Source organism: Telmatherina bonti (assembly GCF_933228915.1).
Source record: "Telmatherina bonti genome assembly, chromosome: 12".
Taxonomy (NCBI): domain Eukaryota; kingdom Metazoa; phylum Chordata; class Actinopteri; order Atheriniformes; family Telmatherinidae; genus Telmatherina; species Telmatherina bonti.
Genome location: NC_136610.1, coordinates 3,224,384 through 3,246,459, shown reverse-complemented (window position 1 = coordinate 3,246,459; position 22,076 = coordinate 3,224,384). Strand labels below are relative to the sequence as shown.

Sequence of the window (22,076 nt, the reverse complement as noted above, 5' to 3'; positions counted from 1 at the left end):
GTCACTGGACCTGAAGGGAGTCTGGACCGGTCACTGGACCTGAAGGGAGTCTGGACCGGTCACTGGACCTGAAGGGAGACTGGACCGGTCTCTGGACCTGAAGGGAGACTGGACCGGTCTCTGGACCTGAAGGGAGACTGGACCGGTCTCTGGACCTGAAGGGAGTCTGGACCGGTCACTGGACCTGAAGGGAGTCTGGACCGGTCTCTGGACCTGAAGGGAGTCTGGACCGGTCTCTGGACCTGAAGGGAGTCTGGACCGGTCTCTGGACCTGAAGGGAGTCTGGACCGGTCTCTGGACCTGAAGGGAGTCTGGACCGGTCTCGGGATCTGAAGGGAGTCTGGACCGGTCTCTGGGTCTGAAGGGTGACTGGACCGGTCTCGGATCCTGAAGGGAGTCTGGACCGGTCTCTGGATCTGAAGGAAGTCTGGACCGGTCTCGGGACCTGAAGGGAGACTGGACCGGTCTCGGGACCTGAAGGGAGTCTGGACCGGTCTCTGGACCTGAAGGGAGTCTGGACCGGTCTCTGGACCTGAAGGGAGTCTGGACCGGTCTCTGGACCTGAAGGTAGTCTGGACCGGTCTTTGGACCTGAAGGGAGTCTGGACCGGTCTTTGGACCTGAAGGGAGTCTGGACCGGTCTCTGGACCTGAAGGGAGTCTGGACCGGTCTCTGGACCTGAAGGTAGTCTGGACCGGTCTCGGATCCTGAAGCGAGTCTGGACCGGTCTGTGTACCTGAAGCGAGTCTGGACCGGTCTGTGTACCTGAAGGGAGTCTGGACCGGTCTCTGGACCTGAAGGGAGTCTGGACCGGTCTCTGGACCTGAAGGGAGTCTGGACCGGTCTCTGGACCTGAAGGTAGTCTGGACCGGTCTCGGATCCTGAAGGGAGTCTGGACCGGTCTCGGATCCTGAAGGGAGTCTGGACCGGTCTCTGGACCTGAAGGGAGACTGGACCGGTCTCTGGACCTGAAGGGAGTCTGGACCGGTCTCTGGACCTGAAGGGAGTCTGGACCGGTCTTTGGACCTGAAGGGAGTCTGGACCGGTCTCTGGACCTGAAGGTAGTCTGGACCGGTCTCGGATCCTGAAGGGAGTCTGGACCGGTCTCTGGACCTGAAGGGAGTCTGGACCGGTCTCGGATCCTGAAGGGAGTCTGGACCGGTCTCGGATCCTGAAGGGAGTCTGGACCGGTCTCTGGACCTGAAGGGAGTCTGGACCGGTCTCTGGACCTGAAGGGAGTCTGGACCGGTCTCTGGACATTAAAGAAGTCTGGACCGGTCTCTGGACCTGAAGGGAGTCTGGACCGGTCTCTGGACCTGAAGGGAGTCTGGACCGGTCTCTGGACCTGAAGGGAGTCTGGACCGGTCTTTGGACCTGAAGGGAGTCTGGACCGGTCTCTGGACCTGAAGGGAGTCTGGACCGGTCTCGGATCCTGAAGGGAGTCTGGACCGGTCTCGGATCCTGAAGGGAGTCTGGACCGGTCTCGGATCCTGAAGGGAGTCTGGACCGGTCTCTGGACCTGAAGGGAGTCTGGACCGGTCTCGGATCCTGAAGGGAGTCTGGACCGGTCTCGGATCCTGAAGGGAGTCTGGACCGGTCTCTGGACCTGAAGGGAGTCTGGACCGGTCTCTGGACCTGAAGGGAGACTGGACCGGTCTCTGGACATTAAAGAAGTCTGTACCGGTCTGTGGACCTGAAGGTAGTCTGGACCGGTCTCGGATCCTGAAGGGAGTCTGGACCGGTCTCTGGACCTGAAGGGAGTCTGGACCGGTCTCTGGACCTGAAGGGAGACTGGACCGGTCTCTGGACATTAAGGAAGTCTGGACCGGTCTCGGGACCTGAAGGGAGTCTGGACCGGTCTCGGGACCTGAAGGGAGTCTGGACCGGTCTCGGGACCTGAAGAGAGTCTGGACCGGTCTCTGGACCTGAAGGGAGTCTGGACCGGTCTCGGATCCTGAAGGGAGTCTGGACCGGTCTCTGGACCTGAAGGGAGTCTGGACCGGTCTCTGGACATTAAGGAAGTCTGGACCGGTCTCTGGACCTGAAGGTAGTCTGGACCAGTCTCGGATCCTGAAGGGAGTCTGGACCGGTCTCTGGACCTGAAGGGAGTCTGGACCGGTCTCGGATCCTGAAGGGAGTCTGGACCGGTCTCGGATCCTGAAGGGAGTCTGGACCGGTCTCTGGACCTGAAGGGAGTCTGGACCGGTCTCTGGACCTGAAGGGAGTCTGGACCGGTCTCTGGACCTGAAGGGAGTCTGGACCGGTCTTTGGACCTGAAGGGAGTCTGGACCGGTCTCTGGACCTGAAGGTAGTCTGGACCAGTCTCGGATCCTGAAGGGAGTCTGGACCGGTCTCTGGACCTGAAGGGAGTCTGGACCGGTCTCGGATCCTGAAGGGAGTCTGGACCGGTCTCGGATCCTGAAGGGAGTCTGGACCGGTCTCTGGACCTGAAGGGAGTCTGGACCGGTCTCTGGACCTGAAGGGAGACTGGACCGGTCTCTGGACATTAAAGAAGTCTGTACCGGTCTGTGGACCTGAAGGTAGTCTGGACCGGTCTCGGATCCTGAAGGGAGTCTGGACCGGTCTCTGGACCTGAAGGGAGTCTGGACCGGTCTCTGGACCTGAAGGGAGACTGGACCGGTCTCTGGACATTAAGGAAGTCTGGACCGGTCTCGGGACCTGAAGGGAGTCTGGACCGGTCTCGGGACCTGAAGGGAGTCTGGACCGGTCTCGGGACCTGAAGGGAGTCTGGACCGGTCTCGGGACCTGAAGAGAGTCTGGACCGGTCTCTGGACCTGAAGGGAGTCTGGACCGGTCTCGGATCCTGAAGGGAGTCTGGACCGGTCTCTGGACATTAAGGAAGTCTGGACCGGTCTCTGGACCTGAAGGGAGACTGGACCGGTCTCGGATCCTGAAGGGAGTCTGGACCGGTCTCTGGACATTAAGGAAGTCTGGACCGGTCTCTGGACCTGAAGGGAGTCTGGACCGGTCTCGGATCCTGAAGGGAGTCTGGACCGGTCTCTGGACATTAAGGAAGTCTGGACCGGTCTCTGGACCTGAAGGGAGTCTGGACCGGTCTCTGGACATTAAGGAAGTCTGGACCGGTCTCTGGACCTGAAGGGAGTCTGGACCGGTCTCGGGACCTGAAGGGAGTCTGGACCGGTCTCGGGACCTGAAGGGAGTCTGGACCGGTCTCGGGACCTGAAGAGAGTCTGGACCGGTCTCTGGACCTGAAGGGAGTCTGGACCGGTCTCGGGACCTGAAGGAAGTCTGGACCGGTCTCGGGACCTGAAGGAAGTCTGGACCGGTCTCTGGACCTGAAGGGAGTCTGGACCGGTCTCTGGACCTGAAGGGAGTCTGGACCGGTCTCTGGACCTGAAGGGAGTTTGGACCGGTCTCTGGACCTGAAGGGAGTCTGGACCGGTCTCGGGACCTGAAGGGAGTCTGGACCGGTCTCTGGACATTAAGGAAGTCTGGACCGGTCTCTGGACCTGAAGGGAGACTGGACCGGTCTCTGGACAATAAGGAAGTCTGGACCGGTCTCTGGACCTGAAGGGAGTCTGGACCGGTCTCGGGACCTGAAGGGAGTCTGGACCGGTCTCGGGACCTGAAGGGAGTCTGGACCGGTCTCGGGACCTGAAGAGAGTCTGGACCGGTCTCGGGACCTGAAGGGAGTCTGGACCGGTCTCGGGACCTGAAGGAAGTCTGGACCGGTCTCGGGACCTGAAGGAAGTCTGGACCGGTCTCGGGACCTGAAGGAAGTCTGGACCGGTCTCGGGACCTGAAGGGAGTCTGGACCGGTCTCTGGACCTGAAGGGAGTCTGGACCGGTCTCTGGACCTGAAGGGAGTTTGGACCGGTCTCTGGACCTGAAGGGAGTCTGGACCGGACTCTGGACCTGAAGAGAGACTGGACCGGTGTCTGGACCTGAAGGGAGTCTGGACCGGTCTCTGGACCTGAAGGGAGTCTGGACCGGACTCTGGACCTGAAGAGAGACTGGACCGGTCTCTGGACCTGAAGGGAGTCTGGACCGGTCTCTGGACCTGAAGGGAGTCTGCACCGGTCTCTGGACCTGAAGGGAGTCTGGACCGGTCTCGGATCCTGAAGGGAGTCTGGACCGGTCTCGGATCCTGAAGGGAGTCTGGACCGGTCTCGGATCCTGAAGGGAGTCTGGACCGGTCTCTGGACCTGAAGGGAGACTGGACCGGTCTCTGGACCTGAAGGGAGTCTGGACCGGTCTCTGGACCTGAAGGGAGTCTGGACCGGTCTCTGGACCTGAAGGGAGTCTGGACCGGTCTTTGGACCTGAAGGGAGTCTGGACCGGTCTCTGGACCTGAAGGTAGTCTGGACCAGTCTCGGATCCTGAAGGGAGTCTGGACCGGTCTCTGGACCTGAAGGGAGTCTGGACCGGTCTCGGATCCTGAAGGGAGTCTGGACCGGTCTCGGATCCTGAAGGGAGTCTGGACCGGTCTCTGGACCTGAAGGGAGTCTGGACCGGTCTCTGGACCTGAAGGGAGACTGGACCGGTCTCTGGACATTAAAGAAGTCTGGACCGGTCTCTGGACCTGAAGGGAGTCTGGACCGGTCTCTGGACCTGAAGGGAGTCTGGACCGGTCTCTGGACCTGAAGGGAGTCTGGACCGGTCTTTGGACCTGAAGGGAGTCTGGACCGGTCTCTGGACCTGAAGGGAGTCTGGACCAGTCTCGGATCCTGAAGGGAGTCTGGACCGGTCTCGGATCCTGAAGGGAGTCTGGACCGGTCTCGGATCCTGAAGGGAGTCTGGACCGGTCTCTGGACCTGAAGGGAGTCTGGACCGGTCTCGGATCCTGAAGGGAGTCTGGACCGGTCTCGGATCCTGAAGGGAGTCTGGACCGGTCTCTGGACCTGAAGGGAGTCTGGACCGGTCTCTGGACCTGAAGGGAGACTGGACCGGTCTCTGGACATTAAAGAAGTCTGTACCGGTCTGTGGACCTGAAGGTAGTCTGGACCGGTCTCGGATCCTGAAGGGAGTCTGGACCGGTCTCTGGACCTGAAGGGAGTCTGGACCGGTCTCTGGACCTGAAGGGAGACTGGACCGGTCTCTGGACATTAAGGAAGTCTGGACCGGTCTCGGGACCTGAAGGGAGTCTGGACCGGTCTCGGGACCTGAAGGGAGTCTGGACCGGTCTCGGGACCTGAAGGGAGTCTGGACCGGTCTCGGGACCTGAAGAGAGTCTGGACCGGTCTCTGGACCTGAAGGGAGTCTGGACCGGTCTCGGATCCTGAAGGGAGTCTGGACCGGTCTCTGGACCTGAAGGGAGTCTGGACCGGTCTCTGGACATTAAGGAAGTCTGGACCGGTCTCTGGACCTGAAGGTAGTCTGGACCAGTCTCGGATCCTGAAGGGAGTCTGGACCGGTCTCTGGACCTGAAGGGAGTCTGGACCGGTCTCTGGACCTGAAGGGAGTCTGGACCGGTCTCGGATCCTGAAGGGAGTCTGGACCGGTCTCTGGACCTGAAGGGAGTCTGGACCGGTCTCTGGACCTGAAGGGAGTCTGGACCGGTCTCTGGACCTGAAGGGAGTCTGGACCGGTCTTTGGACCTGAAGGGAGTCTGGACCGGTCTCTGGACCTGAAGGTAGTCTGGACCAGTCTCGGATCCTGAAGGGAGTCTGGACCGGTCTCTGGACCTGAAGGGAGTCTGGACCGGTCTCGGATCCTGAAGGGAGTCTGGACCGGTCTCGGATCCTGAAGGGAGTCTGGACCGGTCTCTGGACCTGAAGGGAGTCTGGACCGGTCTCTGGACCTGAAGGGAGACTGGACCGGTCTCTGGACATTAAAGAAGTCTGTACCGGTCTGTGGACCTGAAGGTAGTCTGGACCGGTCTCGGATCCTGAAGGGAGTCTGGACCGGTCTCTGGACCTGAAGGGAGTCTGGACCGGTCTCTGGACCTGAAGGGAGACTGGACCGGTCTCTGGACATTAAGGAAGTCTGGACCGGTCTCGGGACCTGAAGGGAGTCTGGACCGGTCTCGGGACCTGAAGGGAGTCTGGACCGGTCTCGGGACCTGAAGAGAGTCTGGACCGGTCTCTGGACCTGAAGGGAGTCTGGACCGGTCTCGGATCCTGAAGGGAGTCTGGACCGGTCTCTGGACCTGAAGGGAGTCTGGACCGGTCTCTGGACATTAAGGAAGTCTGGACCGGTCTCTGGACCTGAAGGGAGACTGGACCGGTCTCTGGACATTAAGGAAGTCTGGACCGGTCTCTGGACCTGAAGGGAGTCTGGACCGGTCTCTGGACATTAAGGAAGTCTGGACCGGTCTCTGGACCTGAAGGGAGTCTGGACCGGTCTCGGGACCTGAAGGGAGTCTGGACCGGTCTCGGGACCTGAAGGGAGTCTGGACCGGTCTCGGGACCTGAAGAGAGTCTGGACCGGTCTCTGGACCTGAAGGGAGTCTGGACCGGTCTCGGGACCTGAAGGAAGTCTGGACCGGTCTCGGGACCTGAAGGAAGTCTGGACCGGTCTCTGGACCTGAAGGGAGTCTGGACCGGTCTCTGGACCTGAAGGGAGTCTGGACCGGTCTCTGGACCTGAAGGGAGTTTGGACCGGTCTCTGGACCTGAAGGGAGTCTGGACCGGTCTCGGGACCTGAAGGGAGTCTGGACCGGTCTCTGGACATTAAGGAAGTCTGGACCGGTCTCTGGACCTGAAGGGAGACTGGACCGGTCTCTGGACAATAAGGAAGTCTGGACCGGTCTCTGGACCTGAAGGGAGTCTGGACCGGTCTCGGGACCTGAAGGGAGTCTGGACCGGTCTCGGGACCTGAAGGGAGTCTGGACCGGTCTCGGGACCTGAAGAGAGTCTGGACCGGTCTCTGGACCTGAAGGGAGTCTGGACCGGTCTCGGGACCTGAAGGGAGTCTGGACCGGTCTCGGGACCTGAAGGGAGTGTGGACCGGTCTCTGGACCTGAAGGGAGTCTGGACCGGTCTCTGGACCTTAAGGGAGTCTGGACCGGTCTCTGGACCTGAAGGGAGTCTGGACCGGTCTGTGGACCTTAAGGGAGTCTGGACCGGTCTGTGGACCTGAAGGGAGTCTGGACCGGTCTCGGATCCTGAAGGGAGTCTGGACCGGACGGATCTACATCTGAAATGTCTATGGAACAAAGATCTCAGCCTCGGAAAGAAAATTAAATTTAAAAAGTTCTTCGACTTGTGTCTCCAGAGAACGGAGTAGGTTTGGCAGACTACGCTTCACTTCAGCAGCTCCGTTTTGTAAAACAATTTTAGACTTTAATTGGAAATATAAACCTTCCAAACTAAATAAAAGATGTCCTCTGGAGCAGTGCGAATGTTTTACAAACCCTGATGCTTTGTGGTTTCTGCTCTCCTATCGTATGTTCAACATGACTGGTGGACTTTTCTACACTTATTCTTACTCCACCTGGTATATTCCACACAATATTTACCCAGTTAATGCTGCCATCTCTAAATATACAAACATAGAAAAATAGAGCTCATTTTGTGAGGCAGATGAATCTGTCATACATTTTCCAAATGGGAGAGAACCAGTTTTCTAAACTCTTCACGAATCACCTTTTGGCCAGCAAGACCTAATTTACTCCTTTCAACTCAATGTTTGTTCAATGAAAATCTTTCTAGAGCAGAAAAAGAGAGGGTTAGCTACACGGAAGAAACCTGAATCATCTTCAGGTGATGTGAATAAAACGTAGTGAACACAAATAAAACCATGTGATAGAGTTAAGTCATGTTTTTATTGGCATTTGTGGAAAGGACCATAGGTTTTACAACAGATTCCATTCTTCAGTTCTAGAGAGGGAGAGCAAATTATCCTACCGTCAACGGTCACCGCCAGCCCCTTATATTAACAGGCAGACTCTTAATCACCATCAGAAAACAAAAAGAAGAAGTCCAACAGTTCTGCGTTGTAAATAAACATCCAGGGTTGCATCATTCAATTAAAAAGAAAAGTTTAGAGTTTACATGTTTTACCATGGAGGCGGTAAAGAGTGAAATAATTAGGGAGTGAGGAGGAAAAGATATCTGAGATGATTCCACTGGGGCAGAAAAACCTTCACCGGTCTCCAAAGAAAAACAAACAGGACGATGCAGAGGACAGACATGGAGGGGGGGGGGGGAGGAGGCAGCTACAGCTTCCCCAGTCTAAAAAATAAACAAAACATTTTCCCAGGTGGAATTTAATGATTTATACACATATGAAAATATAGATCAGAGCAGACAGAGGCGTGTAGATCCATGTTTCCATCACAAAGACACAGGAACGCACCGCTTGGTCCTGGTCACCCACCGCAGACTCACCAGCCAATTAGAACCCTGCAGACACAAACACAGGTGTTGTCATGATATCAGCATCCTTAACAGAGAGAGGAGGGGGGGGGGACAAGTGTATCCTTCATTTCTGATGGATAGCATGTCCACCAGCCTCTGTCATGCCTCTCTACAGCTCCATCCAGCCAATGAAACTAATGGCACAGACACTCCACCCTGAACATCTGGATTTCAGGGGGGCTTCAACCTGTCCAGTAAACAGGGAGGTGATAGAGGTTCCAGCTCTGACATCACAATGGACATGTCAAGTCTGAGTTCAGGTCTTCATCCAGAGACATTCAGCTAAACATCGTTACTCAGATCGTCAGGTTTGCCGTTGGATGTCCCGAGCTTCACATAGAGACAACCAGCTGCTTGTTAATCAACTGATCATAAAAACTGATCTGAATACATTTAAAATATGTCCAACTAAACAATCAGCAATGATCATCCATGAAAGCAGGCTTATCTGCTTCCAGAAGAAGATCCTGTCAGGGCTGGGCCCGATCCCCAGGACACAGACAAAGCCACAGAAAGCTGCTCCAGAAGTTCTTCCATCACAACAGCATTAAGAACAGTAAGTGGGAATGAGGACCCGCCCTGAAGCAGGCCACTCTGCAGAGCTCACCGATTTTCGGTCAACTATGAACAGAAAAGCAGGAGGTGGACTGCGTTGTCCTGTGAATGAAGATCTGATCCCAATACAACTGGAGCATGTACTAAAGCCTGCTGACCCCAAACAAGCCAAAATGATTTCACAGGACAAGCACTACCAAAAAGAGAAAGTCTGGCCGACAACATTTTGCTTTGACTGCTGACATAGACCAGCAGGACCTGGGAGCTGCATCGGTCTTCAGTCCACTTCATGGAAAAGTGGGACATTAAAAAGGCCCGGCTCTCCAAGATTTTTTCCATAGTACTACTTTTCACAGTATTGTGGACCGGCAGATGTAAAGTTTAGCGAACAGGCGGATGTAAAGTTTAGCAAACCGGCGGATGTAAAGTTTAGCAAACCGGCGGATGTAAAGTTTAGCAAACCGGCGGATGTAAAGTTTAGCGAACCGGCGGATGTAAAGTTTAGCAAACCGGCGGATGTAAAGTTTAGCGAACCGGCGGATGTAAAGTTTAGCAAACCGGCGGATGTAAAGTTTAGCAAACCGGCGGATGGAAAGTTTAGCGAACCGGCGGATGGAAAGTTTAGCGGATGGGAAAGTTTAGCGAACCGGCGGATGGAAAGTTTAGCGGATGGGAAAGTTTAGCGAACCGGCGGATGGAAAGTTTAGCGAACCGGCGGATGGAAAGTTTAGCGAACCGGCGGATGGAAAGTTTAGCGAACCGGCGGATGGAAAGTTTAGCGAACCGGCGGATGGAAAGTTTAGCGAACCGGCGGATGGAAAGTTTAGCGAACCGGCGGATGGAAAGTTTAGCGAACCGGCGGATGGAAAGTTTAGCGAACCGGCGGATGGAAAGTTTAGCGAACAGGCGGATGGAAAGTTTAGCGGATGGGAAAGTTTAGCGAACCGGCGGATGGAAAGTTTAGCGGATGGGAAAGTTTAGCGAACCGGCGGATGGAAAGTTTAGCGAACCGGCGGATGGAAAGTTTAGCGAACCGGCGGATGGAAAGTTTAGCGAACCGGCGGATGGAAAGTTTAGCGAACCGGCGGATGGAAAGTTTAGCGAACCGGCGGATGGAAAGTTTAGCGAACAGGCGGATGTAAAGTTTAGCGAACAGGCGGATGTAAGGTTTAGCGAACCGGCGGATGGAAAGTTTAGCGAACCGGCGGATGGAAAGTTTAGCGAACAGGCGGATGTAAGGTTTAGCGAACAGGCGGATGTAAGGTTTAGCGAACAGGCGGATGTAAGGTTTAGCGAACAGGCGGATGTAAGGTTTAGCGAACAGGCGGATGTAAGGTTTAGCGAACAGGCGGATGGAAAGTTTAGCGAACAGGCGGATGTAAGGTTTAGCGAACAGGCGGATGTAAGGTTTAGCGAACCGGCGGATGTAAGGTTTAGCGAACCGGCGGATGTAAGGTTTAGCGAACAGGCGGATGTAAGGTTTAGCGAACAGGCGGATGGAAAGTTTAGCGAACAGGCGGATGGAAAGTTTAGCGAACAGGCGGATGGAAGGTTTAGCGAGCAGGCGGATGTAAGGTTTAGCGAACAGGCGGATGTAAGGTTTAGCGAACAGGCGGATGTAAGGTTTAGCGAACAGGCGGATGTAAGGTTTAGCGAACAGGCGGATGTAAGGTTTAGCGAACAGGCGGATGTAAGGTTTAGCGAACAGGCGGATGTAAGGTTTAGCGAACAGGCGGATGTAAGGTTTAGCGAACAGGCGGATGTAAGGTTTAGCGAACAGGCGGATGTAAGGTTTAGCGAACAGGCGGATGTAAGGTTTAGCGAACAGGCGGATGTAAGGTTTAGCGAACAGGCGGATGCAAGGTTTAGCGAACAGGCGGATGTAAGGTTTAGCGAACAGGCGGATGTAAGGTTTAGCGAACAGGCGGATGTAAGGTTTAGCGAACAGGCGGATGTAAGGTTTAGCGAACAGGCGGATGTAAGGTTTAGCGAACAGGCGGATGTAAGGTTTAGCGAACAGGCGGATGGAAGGTTTAGCGAACCGGCGGATGGAAGGTTTAGCGAACCGGCGGATGGAAGGTTTAGCGAACAGGCGGATGGAAGGTTTAGCGAACAGGCGGATGGAAGGTTTAGCGAACAGGCGGATGGAAGGTTTAGCGAACCGGCGGATGGAAGGTTTAGCGAACAGGCGGATGGAAGGTTTAGCGAACCGGCGGATGGAAGGTTTAGCGAACCGGCGGATGGAAGGTTTAGCGAACAGGCGGATGTAAGGTTTAGCGAACAGGCGGATGTAAGGTTTAGCGAACAGGCGGATGGAAGGTTTAGCGAACCGGCGGATGGAAGGTTTAGCGAACCGGCGGATGGAAGGTTTAGCGAACAGGCGGATGTAAGGTTTAGCGAACAGGCGGATGTAAGGTTTAGCGAACAGGCGGATGTAAGGTTTAGCGAACAGGCGGATGTAAAGTTTCCGGTTCAGGTGAACGTGGATTCCTGACATCTACCGGAAATAAAGTTTGCTTTATGCTCCCGGTCTTTTCAGTCTTAACACAGAAAACTGCATGATAACCAGTTTTGCTTCTATGGTGATTAAAATTTTCAAGTACAAGCAAACATAGTACTTTGTTCAACAATTGATAAGGAAGATACATGGGAGGCAAAACAACATCTGGAATATGTACATCATTGGGACGTCATAAAGCAACGAGCATGAACGGAATGATAGGAATTAACTTAGAGCAGAATGAAGGTTTACATGACAGAGGAATTAAACCATTCGCATTTAAAATGCGAATAAACCAGCCACTTCTGCTGATATACACAAGAGTTGTTCTGCAGGTTTATCCACAAACAGCAGGTAATTTTCTTTGTGTATTTCTGGCTTCAGCCAAACTACATGGGTTTTATTTAGCTTGTGCTTTTCTAGTCCTCCTGACAGTTGTTGACTTGGTCGTTCTGTGGGTGTCATCCTATGTTGGGTTTCAGTAGAGGTGTAGCAGATGGTCCAGAATCTGTGGTCAGCTGTTTTTTCCTACATTGTGTATTTCTGTCTCCTTACAGTTCTGTGTCTACTTCCCTTTTCTCTCTTCTCTTTCCATCCTCCTGCTATCCTCTCCATTCAGGTCCAGCAACATAGACTTCAGAATATCAAGGGGATCATTACAATCTCCTCCGAGCAAAGTAAACTTGCTCACCAGAACAGCATTATTCTGCTGCTTCAATGCTGGACATGGCTTAAAAAAATTATTCTGATTCTTGAACAATAACTACAAACAAACATGTGAAAAAACCTTTTCACTCATTTGGAAGAACATAAACACTGAGTAGGGTAACAAGTTGACTTTCAAATTTTTTCATCTTTTGTCTCAAGTTTCCTGGAAAAAAACACTAATCTGACTTTTTTATTGCTATGCCTTCTCTCATTTCACTGGATAATTTAACCCGTTGACACTCAGAGACACCACTTTGAGTTGGCTACATTTCATCTCTTCTACTCGATTTCTTCCCATCAACACGAACAACATGAAAAGCAGCACAAGAACAATATTAATGGGCCTCCTGTACTACGGCTGTGTCCCTGATGAAGGGGGGGATATTCCTGTAAAGAGGCATTCCCACCTCTAGCACCTCTTGCTAGAGGTGGGAAGGGGTCTTTGAAAACAACCCCCCTGCTTTCTAGTAGTGTCCAACAATTTCTGTGTTTGGACTACGCCAGCAGACATGACGTCAAAGGTGCCTTGCATTACGAGGAAAGCTGGAATCCTGTAGCTTTCCTCTTGCACACTGGGACAGATCACTTTGCATCTCTGGGTCTCTGACATGCTGCCACATTGTAGCTCCTCCCTCGGATCTGCTCCTCCGAGTGACCTTCGTCAGGCTCTTTTATCTGGACCTCCATCCCCTTTTTCCTCATCTGCTTTGCTTTTATATTGCCGGGATCATCAGTCCAGCGGATTCTGATCCTAGTAAAAGGTGTCTGGAACCCGATGCCTTTTTCTTTTAGAATCTTTATTTCGGTGTGTTTTACACTTCTGTACCACCTTGGCGATGTAGTAATGGCCGAGGTATAGAGGTGTGTTTGGGTTTAATCCATTTTTACCAGGTTTTCATCAGTATCAGCTCTTTGGTGTCAAATTGGTGAAAATTAATAACAGGTCGAAGTTTCAGACCATTTCAGTAACAGTTCCTCAACAAAACGAAGAACCGAGTCCCGTTCCAAACCCTTAGACCCCGAAAATCTGCATGTTGTTCGTCCTGGGTGTTCCCTCCAGATTCTTTAACTTGTTCTGTAGTTTTCTTTGCTCATGTAGTTTTAGTAGAGCTTCCTTGGCCTCCATGTTAAAATGTCAAACTCCTCGATGTGTGTTTGGACCTTGGTAAGACTTTTCCTCTGTTCATGTCACTGTTAGTCTTTAGCTTGTTATCATTGAAACTAGCAAACTTCTTTTTGAAGCTCCAGTCAAGAGATGTTATGCCATTTCACAATTCCACTTTGAGTTCACGTACTTCTTTGTTTATGTTTGTCAAATATGCATATAGCATTGAGGTGTCTCCCTAAGCAACAACTTCGTTGTAGCTTTGCTATCTGCAATCTTTCCGTGTGCGTTTGTTTTTTTTCCTCAGGCCCTTCCAACGTCTCCGATGTCTACAACTTGTTACCTGCTTTTAACTTGGTGCATTTAAAATTTTATTCAAGTTTTTGGGGGGGTATTAGTTTCCTTTGGACTGGTGATAGCTAAACTTTACGTCGCCATTCCTCTAGTCGCTCAACCTGAAGTTCCACATATGCATCTTTTTAGCGCAACTCAAGTGGCACCATTGTGGAGAGCTGGCTTGTTTGGGAACTTTGAGTAGATGGAGTAGGAAAAATGCTATTGGAACCTGCACTGGAGGAAAGATACAAACCATCAAGACTAAGTTGAGTGTTTTTGCTACAAAACGTGGCATCTTACCTGATTCCATGTTAAGTCTGGTTAGTGCCAGTAGTTAAAGATTAAACTGGTAAAATATCCAGCACTGAGAATTACAGGCCTGTTGCCCTGGCTAGCATACTTTCTAAAGTTTTTGAGCAATTACTTCTGGATCGGCTCCATCAGTGCATCATGACAAGGAACAGTCAGCTTGGTTTTAAACAAAAGCACAGGACAGATCTTTGTTTACATGCACTGAAGGAAGTTGCTACTAGGTATAGAACTACAGTATTCATGTGTTTTTTAGATGTCTAAAGCTTTTGACAGCGTTAATCACTGTAAATTGTTTGACAAATTGGAAGACCAGATTGTATTTGATGAAAATTTTACAGTATTGGTATTCACTAGGGATGCACAGATACCAGCATCGGCAAAGCAATAATAACCAAAGTCACAAATTTCAGGTATCAGATCGGAACTCCCAAAAAGTGTATGGGTATTCACATCAGTCTATGCAAGCTAAATGAGGGAGGAGCGTTCCTGCATCATTTCCAGTTACGAACAGGGTTCGACAGGGTTCTCACCTGTGCTTTTAACATACACGTGGATGATCTCTCCAGAAAGCTGAATGCAACCGGATGCAAAGTGTGCACGACTTAGTTATCCTGTCCCTTTACAGTGCAGGTTTACAGCAGCTTCTTCAAATTTATGTGATGATGATTTTTACCTGCAGTTTTGCACATGGAAATATTCTGACTCGCAAGTTTGATGTGAAAATAACCCTTTTTAGATTGTATTGTACTGCTCATTTATGGTGGAATACTAGCAAAGCTAAAATAAAAAAGCTTCAGGTGGCATTTCATGAAGCTTTGAGAATGCTGTTGTCACTTCCAGGATGGACATGTAAAGCCACATGCTCGTATCGAATTACGTTCCTACTTTTCATGCCGTGTTGAGGAATTTGTATAAATTTATTTCCATTAAGGGTCTCAGAAAATGTCTTTGTAATGGTTATGACTGAGCCAAAATAAGTGACGCAAGGCATTTCTACTGTTTTTGGAAGCACTGTAATGAATGTCTCTACGGACGTTTTCATAAATTTGTGTTTTGTTTTTTAATTGCTGATACGGAGCGATGTGTCTGGAATAAAGACTGATGATGATGATGATGAACATGAATGTTTCAGATGAATTAATAGAAACGACCTACAGCTGCATTTACAGAAAGGTTATAAAATGTCTGCGGATGGAAAGAGCAACTCCTTTTGATCAGTTTCTGCACACGACGATCCCAAGTCTCCTAGTTTTCCTCTTCAGTAGAGATCCGCCTGAACCTTCTGAGTTGATCACATTTCCAAGTCACCTGCTTTCCTTAAGTGAAACGGTTTCAGTAAACTCAGCCTGCTAGACAGTTTCACTCCCAGGTCCTGAAGAATCAGAATACTTCATTATTCTCAGACTGAAAAGGCTGCATGCTTGTTTAACACAAAGTAAACCGGATATATGATATTTAGAACCTGTCAGAAACAATGCCATGTTATTGTCTTACTGTCAGAGAAACAATAAGAGGAAGATGAGTGTGGAGCGTAGAAGAGGAAGTGTTTTTTATCCGAGTTTGGAAAAGGAGCGTTAATAAAGAGGAAGTACAGCAAAGAGATCATTGTGTGATCAATGTGGAGAAAGCCCATTGTCCAGCCCCAACATAGGAACAGAAGAGCAGGGTGGCAAAGTTAGTAGTCAAATTCCCCAAGGACGTCTTTGCTTCTGAAAGACAGACCAATTGTACTTTTGTTTGGTTTCTAATTCTGGATTTACTGTGGTTTTAGGTGCCTCCTCAGACTAATGCCACCTGGTCTCATCATTCCAGTTGAGACCAGGTCCATGTTCAATTTGGAGCTTGTTTTACTGTAAAGGGGCACTGGGGTATGGGTCAGGAACTAAAACCATATCTCATCTTCCTACTTACAAAACTTAATGAAATATGAGCAATTGGTGTCTGTAAAAAACGTCACTTGGCTGTTTGCTACTAACCTTTCAAGTTAGGCTTGGATTTGTCAGTTTGCTTGCCTGTGGGGGTTTGTGCCTGCTGGCCCTGGCCCCCTGAGGAGGCCCCCTGCTGGGCTGCTTTCTGTTTCAGCATGGTCCAGTCAAATGTGTAGTCATACTGGTGGTTCAGAGTCCTGCAAAACAGAAACACACCAGCGGGTTTTAATGTGCAGTGGACAGTGTGGAACAGAGAATCTCCTGCATCAGTTCAGACCTTGTTGTCTGATCTAGACCGAAACTATTCTGTTTCTGACTTTTAAACTATTAGAACGTCTGGAAACAACGGGCGGCAGCGATCCATAACCGTCCTAACTTCTAAACTTTTCCTGCCAGATTACACTGATCATGTTTAATGTTCCACATTTACCTGAAAAGAATGCGAAACAGCTGACGCAGGTACATGTAGTCTGGAGCCTCCTCGAAGCGTAATCCACGGCAGTAGTTTAGATACATGGCAAACTCAGCTGGGAAACCCTGGAAACACAGGTCACAACAGCTCACTTCCACATGTTCTGTCTGGAATCATACCAGCCTCCAATGAAAGGTTGACTGGGGAGAACGCCCTGGTGGTCCCCTTAACCATCATTCCATGCGTTTCCATGGGAGTTTTAGTTCCTGTTTAATTCAGAATAAAAGTTAATTCCGCTTTAAACTGATGAAAAACAACCATGTAAACACTTAATTCCTAATGCAGATTTCTATTCAGAATGAAACTTAGTTCCGATGTAAGCGGCTGGTTTATTCGCATTTTAATCCCAATCTATTTAATTCCTCTGTCATGTAAACCTTTGTTCCGCTCTAAGTTAACTCCGGTCGTTCTGAGCATGCTCGTTACCTTGTCCTGTCCCGATGACGTTGTTTTACCTCCCGTGTTCGGTGCTCTATCTTTCTCCTTCTCAGCTGCTGCAGAAAGTGAAGTAGTATGCTGGTGTGGAGCTGCTACTTCACATTTAGAATAAAAATAAACTCGTTCTTATTATGTAGTTTTTACAAGCGACGACTGAAAAGACGAGAAGCAGGGAGGTAACTTTATTTCCGGTATACATCATACGTCACGTGCACCCTCTGTCCAATCAGAACCCTTCCCAACCCGCTGCTCTGAAGAGGGATTAAGTAAGACGAGTTTCATGTAAACCTTCATTCGGAATGATTATTTTCATGTGGACTACTATGAGTATACGTTAATTCCTAATTATTAACTCAGATTTAAAAAACATCATGTAACCGTAGCCATTGACAATGTTTGTGTTTGGTGAAGTGAGCAACAACCTCCTACAGTTTGTAGTGAAGCCAAAGCAGAAGTGTTAACTTCACAGCAGAAAAACATGCTTCCAGCCTGCTACGAACTAATATGTAAGTTACGTTTACCTTCATGGCAACTGCGGGGGGAGTGAATGTTTTTTTTAATATAACTCATCTGTTCAGATGTCATTTAATCTTGAAATTCGGCATGATTAGGGGCGTGTCCTCGTGACTGACAGGTATCCACTTGCAAGAGGGCAGACAACAGTGAAATTTAGCTGGCTAAAACAGCACTCTGGCTTTCTCCTGTCTACCTCTGTTAGCTAATTAACTCTCGTTGGCTCCAGGTAAGCTCAGTTAGCTCTTAGTTACAGGCATCGTCCACCTCCATGCTCACAGCCCCCCTTTTAGCTCTAGTTGTTTTTCTCATATCTGGATTTTCAGGAAGCGTCGCCAAATTTATTGGGCAAATAGCACAAGTAGATGAGAATTCATTTGTCCGGTCTCACATTTACTTGCAAAATGCGACCATTTGGCCATTTTCTGACAAAAATATTATCATACTTTAGCATATTTAGCAAGTTTTGTAAACATTTGTAGGACCTCGAAGATGCGTTTTGCAAATTAAAATATGTTGATGCAAATTTTGTGTGTCGGCAACTTGTGGATGACGTCAGAACAGAGTAAGAACGGAAGCACTGTGGGAAGCATGGAAGTTACGAAAGGTGCAGGAAACAAATGAGAAGTCTTGTAGTTTACCCACAGTTACAGAAACAAAATCCCAGCAGCACCACGGCCATGTCAGAGCAAGAAGGGGTTGCCTCGACATCACAGTGGAAACAAGACTGAACTACAAGGACTGTTTATTTTTGTCCCACTGCCTTATTTTACAAGATTACCGGGTTGTCTGTGGTGACTGGGAGTAAAACAGACCGTCAAACATGTTGTGGACGAGTTTCTCGCCTTTATTTCAGTTACACTAGTGTACAGACGGTGTTTATGTCATTGTCCACGGTTGTCACGTGGCTCCGTGTCACGTTAGCCGAACTGACAACCAGGACCACGCTGGTATGATGACGAATGTTTACACTGGTCCAAAAGTGCCTAGTTTTCATCTAGGATCCATTTCCATATGCAGACACTAAAACTGGTTTAACAACCTGGTCCGTCAGTGTGCTGCTATTCGTCCTGTCGCAATGCAGTTCAGTGTTTCAAGTCAACGTTCATTTGTGTCTGCATCTCTGAGGAATGCACGAGATGACAAGAAGCATCTCTGACACGTGTACAGAAAATCAACCACGGTAGTCTCTGTGTGAAGCCGATTTATCTGTAATAAAATTAAAACTTTTTTCATTTCTATTTTGATAAACAGAAATATGACCACGAAAGTGTAATATGAGTTGCTATTTGAAAATATATCTAATTATTTTTAACATCTAATTGTCAAATGTTATTTTTTTCCACAATGTCACTTTTTCAAATTACTTCATCAAGATTTTATTGATAGTCATTTTTAGTCTTACCATGTCATTTTATACATTTTCTTTTATACAGATAGACTAATAGACGGAAAGATAAATATTTTCTGACGATATTTGCTGTGCGAGTTATTCACACAGACGTGCAAGAGATAAGGTGGTGAGTTGTGTCAAGGTTTTACCTTACAGAGGACTTCAACAGGGGTGGACATTTTCTTCTCTGAGATCTTCTCATACTTTTGCTTCTTTGTGGCAGCCTGAACAGGAAAACCCAAATTCCATCATTACTGAGTAACTACACCCGTCTCAGAAAAATGACCTACAAAACTAACAGGAAGACGACTGGGGAGGTTTACCTTCAGCCCTTGCCACGGCAGACTGGTTCTGTTGAAGTACATCAGCACATAGCCTAGCGACTCCATGTCATCGCGGCGACTGGTCACAACAATCAGAGTTACCAAGAAGAAAGAGCATCAGAAAGAAAAAAAGATTTATCAGATCAGATGAAAAAGAGTGAAGCTGTATAACTGTTTGCAAGAATAAATTCAGTTTATAGGGCCCCAAACAAACACAGTGAGCACATAAACACATTCATCACCACCCAGGTTCCAGACCAGGTGAAAGAGAAGCCATGTTCCCCGGGGTCTCCTCCCAGAGGGACGTGCCTGGAACACCTCACCAGGGAGGTCCAGGAGGCATCCTGACCAGATGCCCGAGCCACCTCAACTGGTTCCTCTCGATGCGGAGGAGCAGCGGCTCTACTCTGATCTCCTCCCGGATGACCGAGCTCCTCACCCTATCTCTAAGGGAGAGCCCGGCCACCCTGCGGAGGAAACTCATTTCAGCCGCCTGTATACGAGATCTGGTTCTTTCGGTCACGACCCACAGCTCATGACCATAGGTGAGGGTAGGAACGTAGATCGACTGGTAAATGGAGAGCTTCGCCTTCTGGCTCAGCTCCTTCTTCACCACGACAGACCGGCGCAGAGTCCGCATTACTGCAGACACTGCACCGATCCGTCTGTCGATCTCACGCTCCATCCTTCCCTCACTCGTGAACAAGACCCCGAGATATTTAAACTCCTCCACTTGAGGCAGGACCTGACCCCCGACCCGGAGAGGACAATCCACCCTATTCCGGCTGAGGACCATGGTCTCAGATCTGGAGGTGCTGATTCTCATCCCAGCCGCTTCACACTCGGCCGCGAATCGCTCAAGCGAGAGCTGGAGATCACGACCAGATGAAGCCAACAGGACCACGTCATCTGCAAAAAGCAGGGACCCAATCCTGAGGCCACCAAGTCGGATCCCCTCAACACCTCGGCTGCGCCTAGAAATTCTGTCCATATAAGTTATGAACAGAATCGGTGATAAAGGGCAGCCTTGGTGGAGTCCAACCCTCACCGGAAACGAATCCGACTTACTACCGGCAATGCGGACCAAGCTCTGACACCTGTCGTACAGGGACCGGACAGCTCGTACAAGGGGGTCTGGTACCCCATACTCCCGGAGTACCCCCCACAGGAGCCCCCGGGGGACACGGTCGAATGCCTTCTCCAGGTCCACAAAGCACATGTAGACTGGTTGGGCAAACTCCCATGCCCCCTCCAGGACCCCAAAGAGGGTATAGAGCTGGTCCACTGTTCCGCGACCAGGACGAAAACCACACTGCTCCTCCTCAATCCGGGATTCGACTATCCGGCGGACCCTCCTCTCCAGGACCCCTGAATAGACCTTACCAGGGAGGCTGAGGAGTGTGATTCCCCTGTAATTGGAACACACCCTCCGGTCCCCCTTCTTAAAAAGGGGGACCACCACCCCAGTCTGCCAATCCAGCGGTACTGCCCCCGATGTCCACGTGTCAGCCAGGACAGCCCCACAGCATCCAGAGCCTTAAGGAACTCCGGGCGGATCTCATCCACCCCCGGGGCCTTGCCGCCAAGGAGCTTTTTAACCACCTCAGCGACTTCAGCCCCAGAGATAGGAGAGTCCACCCCGAGTCTAAAAAACTTTTTGTTTTCGTTCGTTCACTAAAAAAAATGAAGGGAGCAGAACATTATTTCTTTGACAACGTTGGCGTTTGTGTCTCTTTAGCTGGTGCAGACTTCCTGGCAGTTCAGGTGTGATGACTTAAAGAAGTGTGTCTGAACTTTTGAGGATGGGCTCTGTCCATAACCCCCTGGACCTCTGACTACACCACAAGGGGCAGCAGCATTTCTCTGTAAACCTCATAATAACCAAGCCCTGTGGTCTAAGGGTCATTCTGTAGCTAAACCAAAATGTGATGTGTTGGCAGACTAACCTCTGTTCGATGCCCAAGTGTGCGTTAATGGAGGCATAGCGTGCTGTGCCGGTCAGGTTCTTGTCTTCTCTGTAGGGGATGTGTTGTCGCGTACGGTTGTCTCTGTACTTCTTCGCCAAACCAAAGTCAATAAGGAACAACTGTCAGAGAGGAAGAGAATATTCAGTCTCTGGTGGTTATCAACTAAATACATCCATAAAAGGTGACAGTTTTTAGTGGTTTTATGGCCCTCTGCTAGGAAAAATGTGATGTTAATCCCATCACCGATTAATGATCACTGCACACATTTACAGATGAATCTGCTGATCGTTTCTGTCTATAGAAGCTTACAGCAGCAGTGAAACAGCTGCTGTAAATGTAAAGACGGAGTTCCTAATATATACACTGATGACATTGTAGCATTCAGGATGTGTTCCTGCTCATTTCAGCAAGACTGGCTGCAGTCTGCATGGTGTGTGCTTTTTATGAAGTATAGGGACTCACGCCATCTTCAGAGAAGACACACTACTGTACTGGGAATTCCAGCTGGTGTATCGGCTGACACTAAACAGCAAGGAGCCACAAGCTTGCTGTTCATCGCCAACACGTCCATGTTTTTAGTCCTGCTCTTCACCTCTGACGTGTGTGTTCTAGCATCATGATAGAAATGATATGTATCAGGGTGGGAAGTACTGAATGGACTTTTTCCCATGATGAAGTTGACCAACAGTCGGCGCGACAATGTTTTACACCAACTGAGAAGCTACAACCTCAAGTTTCAGCATAAAGCTTCACCATCAGCTAACCAACAGTACAAGCTGGTGGACAGTCAGGGAGCAGACACTCAGGCCTTTTCTTCCTCATCAATTACCTGGATTGAACAAAGCAAACTGATGGAGGTTGAATGCAGTAACTACACTTAAACCAACTACTTTGATCAGTGATTGGCTGTCAGCAGAGTGAAGGAGATCAGCTGTCACTTGTTAGTGTTGTGTTGCATCAAGCTGGCAGTTAAAGAACCAAGCAGTCCATGTGACGTAATAGCCCATGTTGAGACGCAGGTCCAGTCAGAACGTGACGCTAAACACAAGCTCAGTTTATATAAACATGGTTTTAGTTCCTCTAAGCTGAATCACACAGTCCTGATGAGACCTCTAAGCCCGGCAGAGACATCAGTCTGAAGATGCCTATGTCTACAGCAGATCATTTCTGTCCAGGTCCTACTTC

The 22,076-nt window shown here is 50.0% G+C and overlaps 1 protein-coding gene across 3 annotated transcripts in view; it reads right to left on the bottom strand.

Annotated features, from left to right (window-relative positions):
• Positions 1–7,727: 7,727 nt before the first annotated feature.
• Positions 7,728–22,076, bottom strand: part of csnk1a1 (casein kinase 1, alpha 1) — a 34,455-nt gene continuing 20,106 nt past the window's right edge. For 2 of the 3 annotated variants that reach the window (XM_079250579.1, XM_079250581.1), the window contains 6 exons: positions 20,871–21,010; positions 18,925–19,003; positions 18,751–18,825; positions 16,216–16,322; positions 15,834–15,982; positions 7,728–8,326 (listed from right to left, as the gene is read on the bottom strand). In XM_079250579.1, the coding sequence (XP_079106705.1) occupies positions 8,319–8,326; positions 15,834–15,982; positions 16,216–16,322; positions 18,751–18,825; positions 18,925–19,003; positions 20,871–21,010 (558 nt within the window). In that variant the 3' untranslated portion in view covers positions 7,728–8,318. The remainder of the gene's footprint in view (positions 8,327–15,833; positions 15,983–16,215; positions 16,323–18,750; positions 18,826–18,924; positions 19,004–20,870; positions 21,011–22,076) is intronic. The other variant, XM_079250580.1, reaches the window with a different exon arrangement.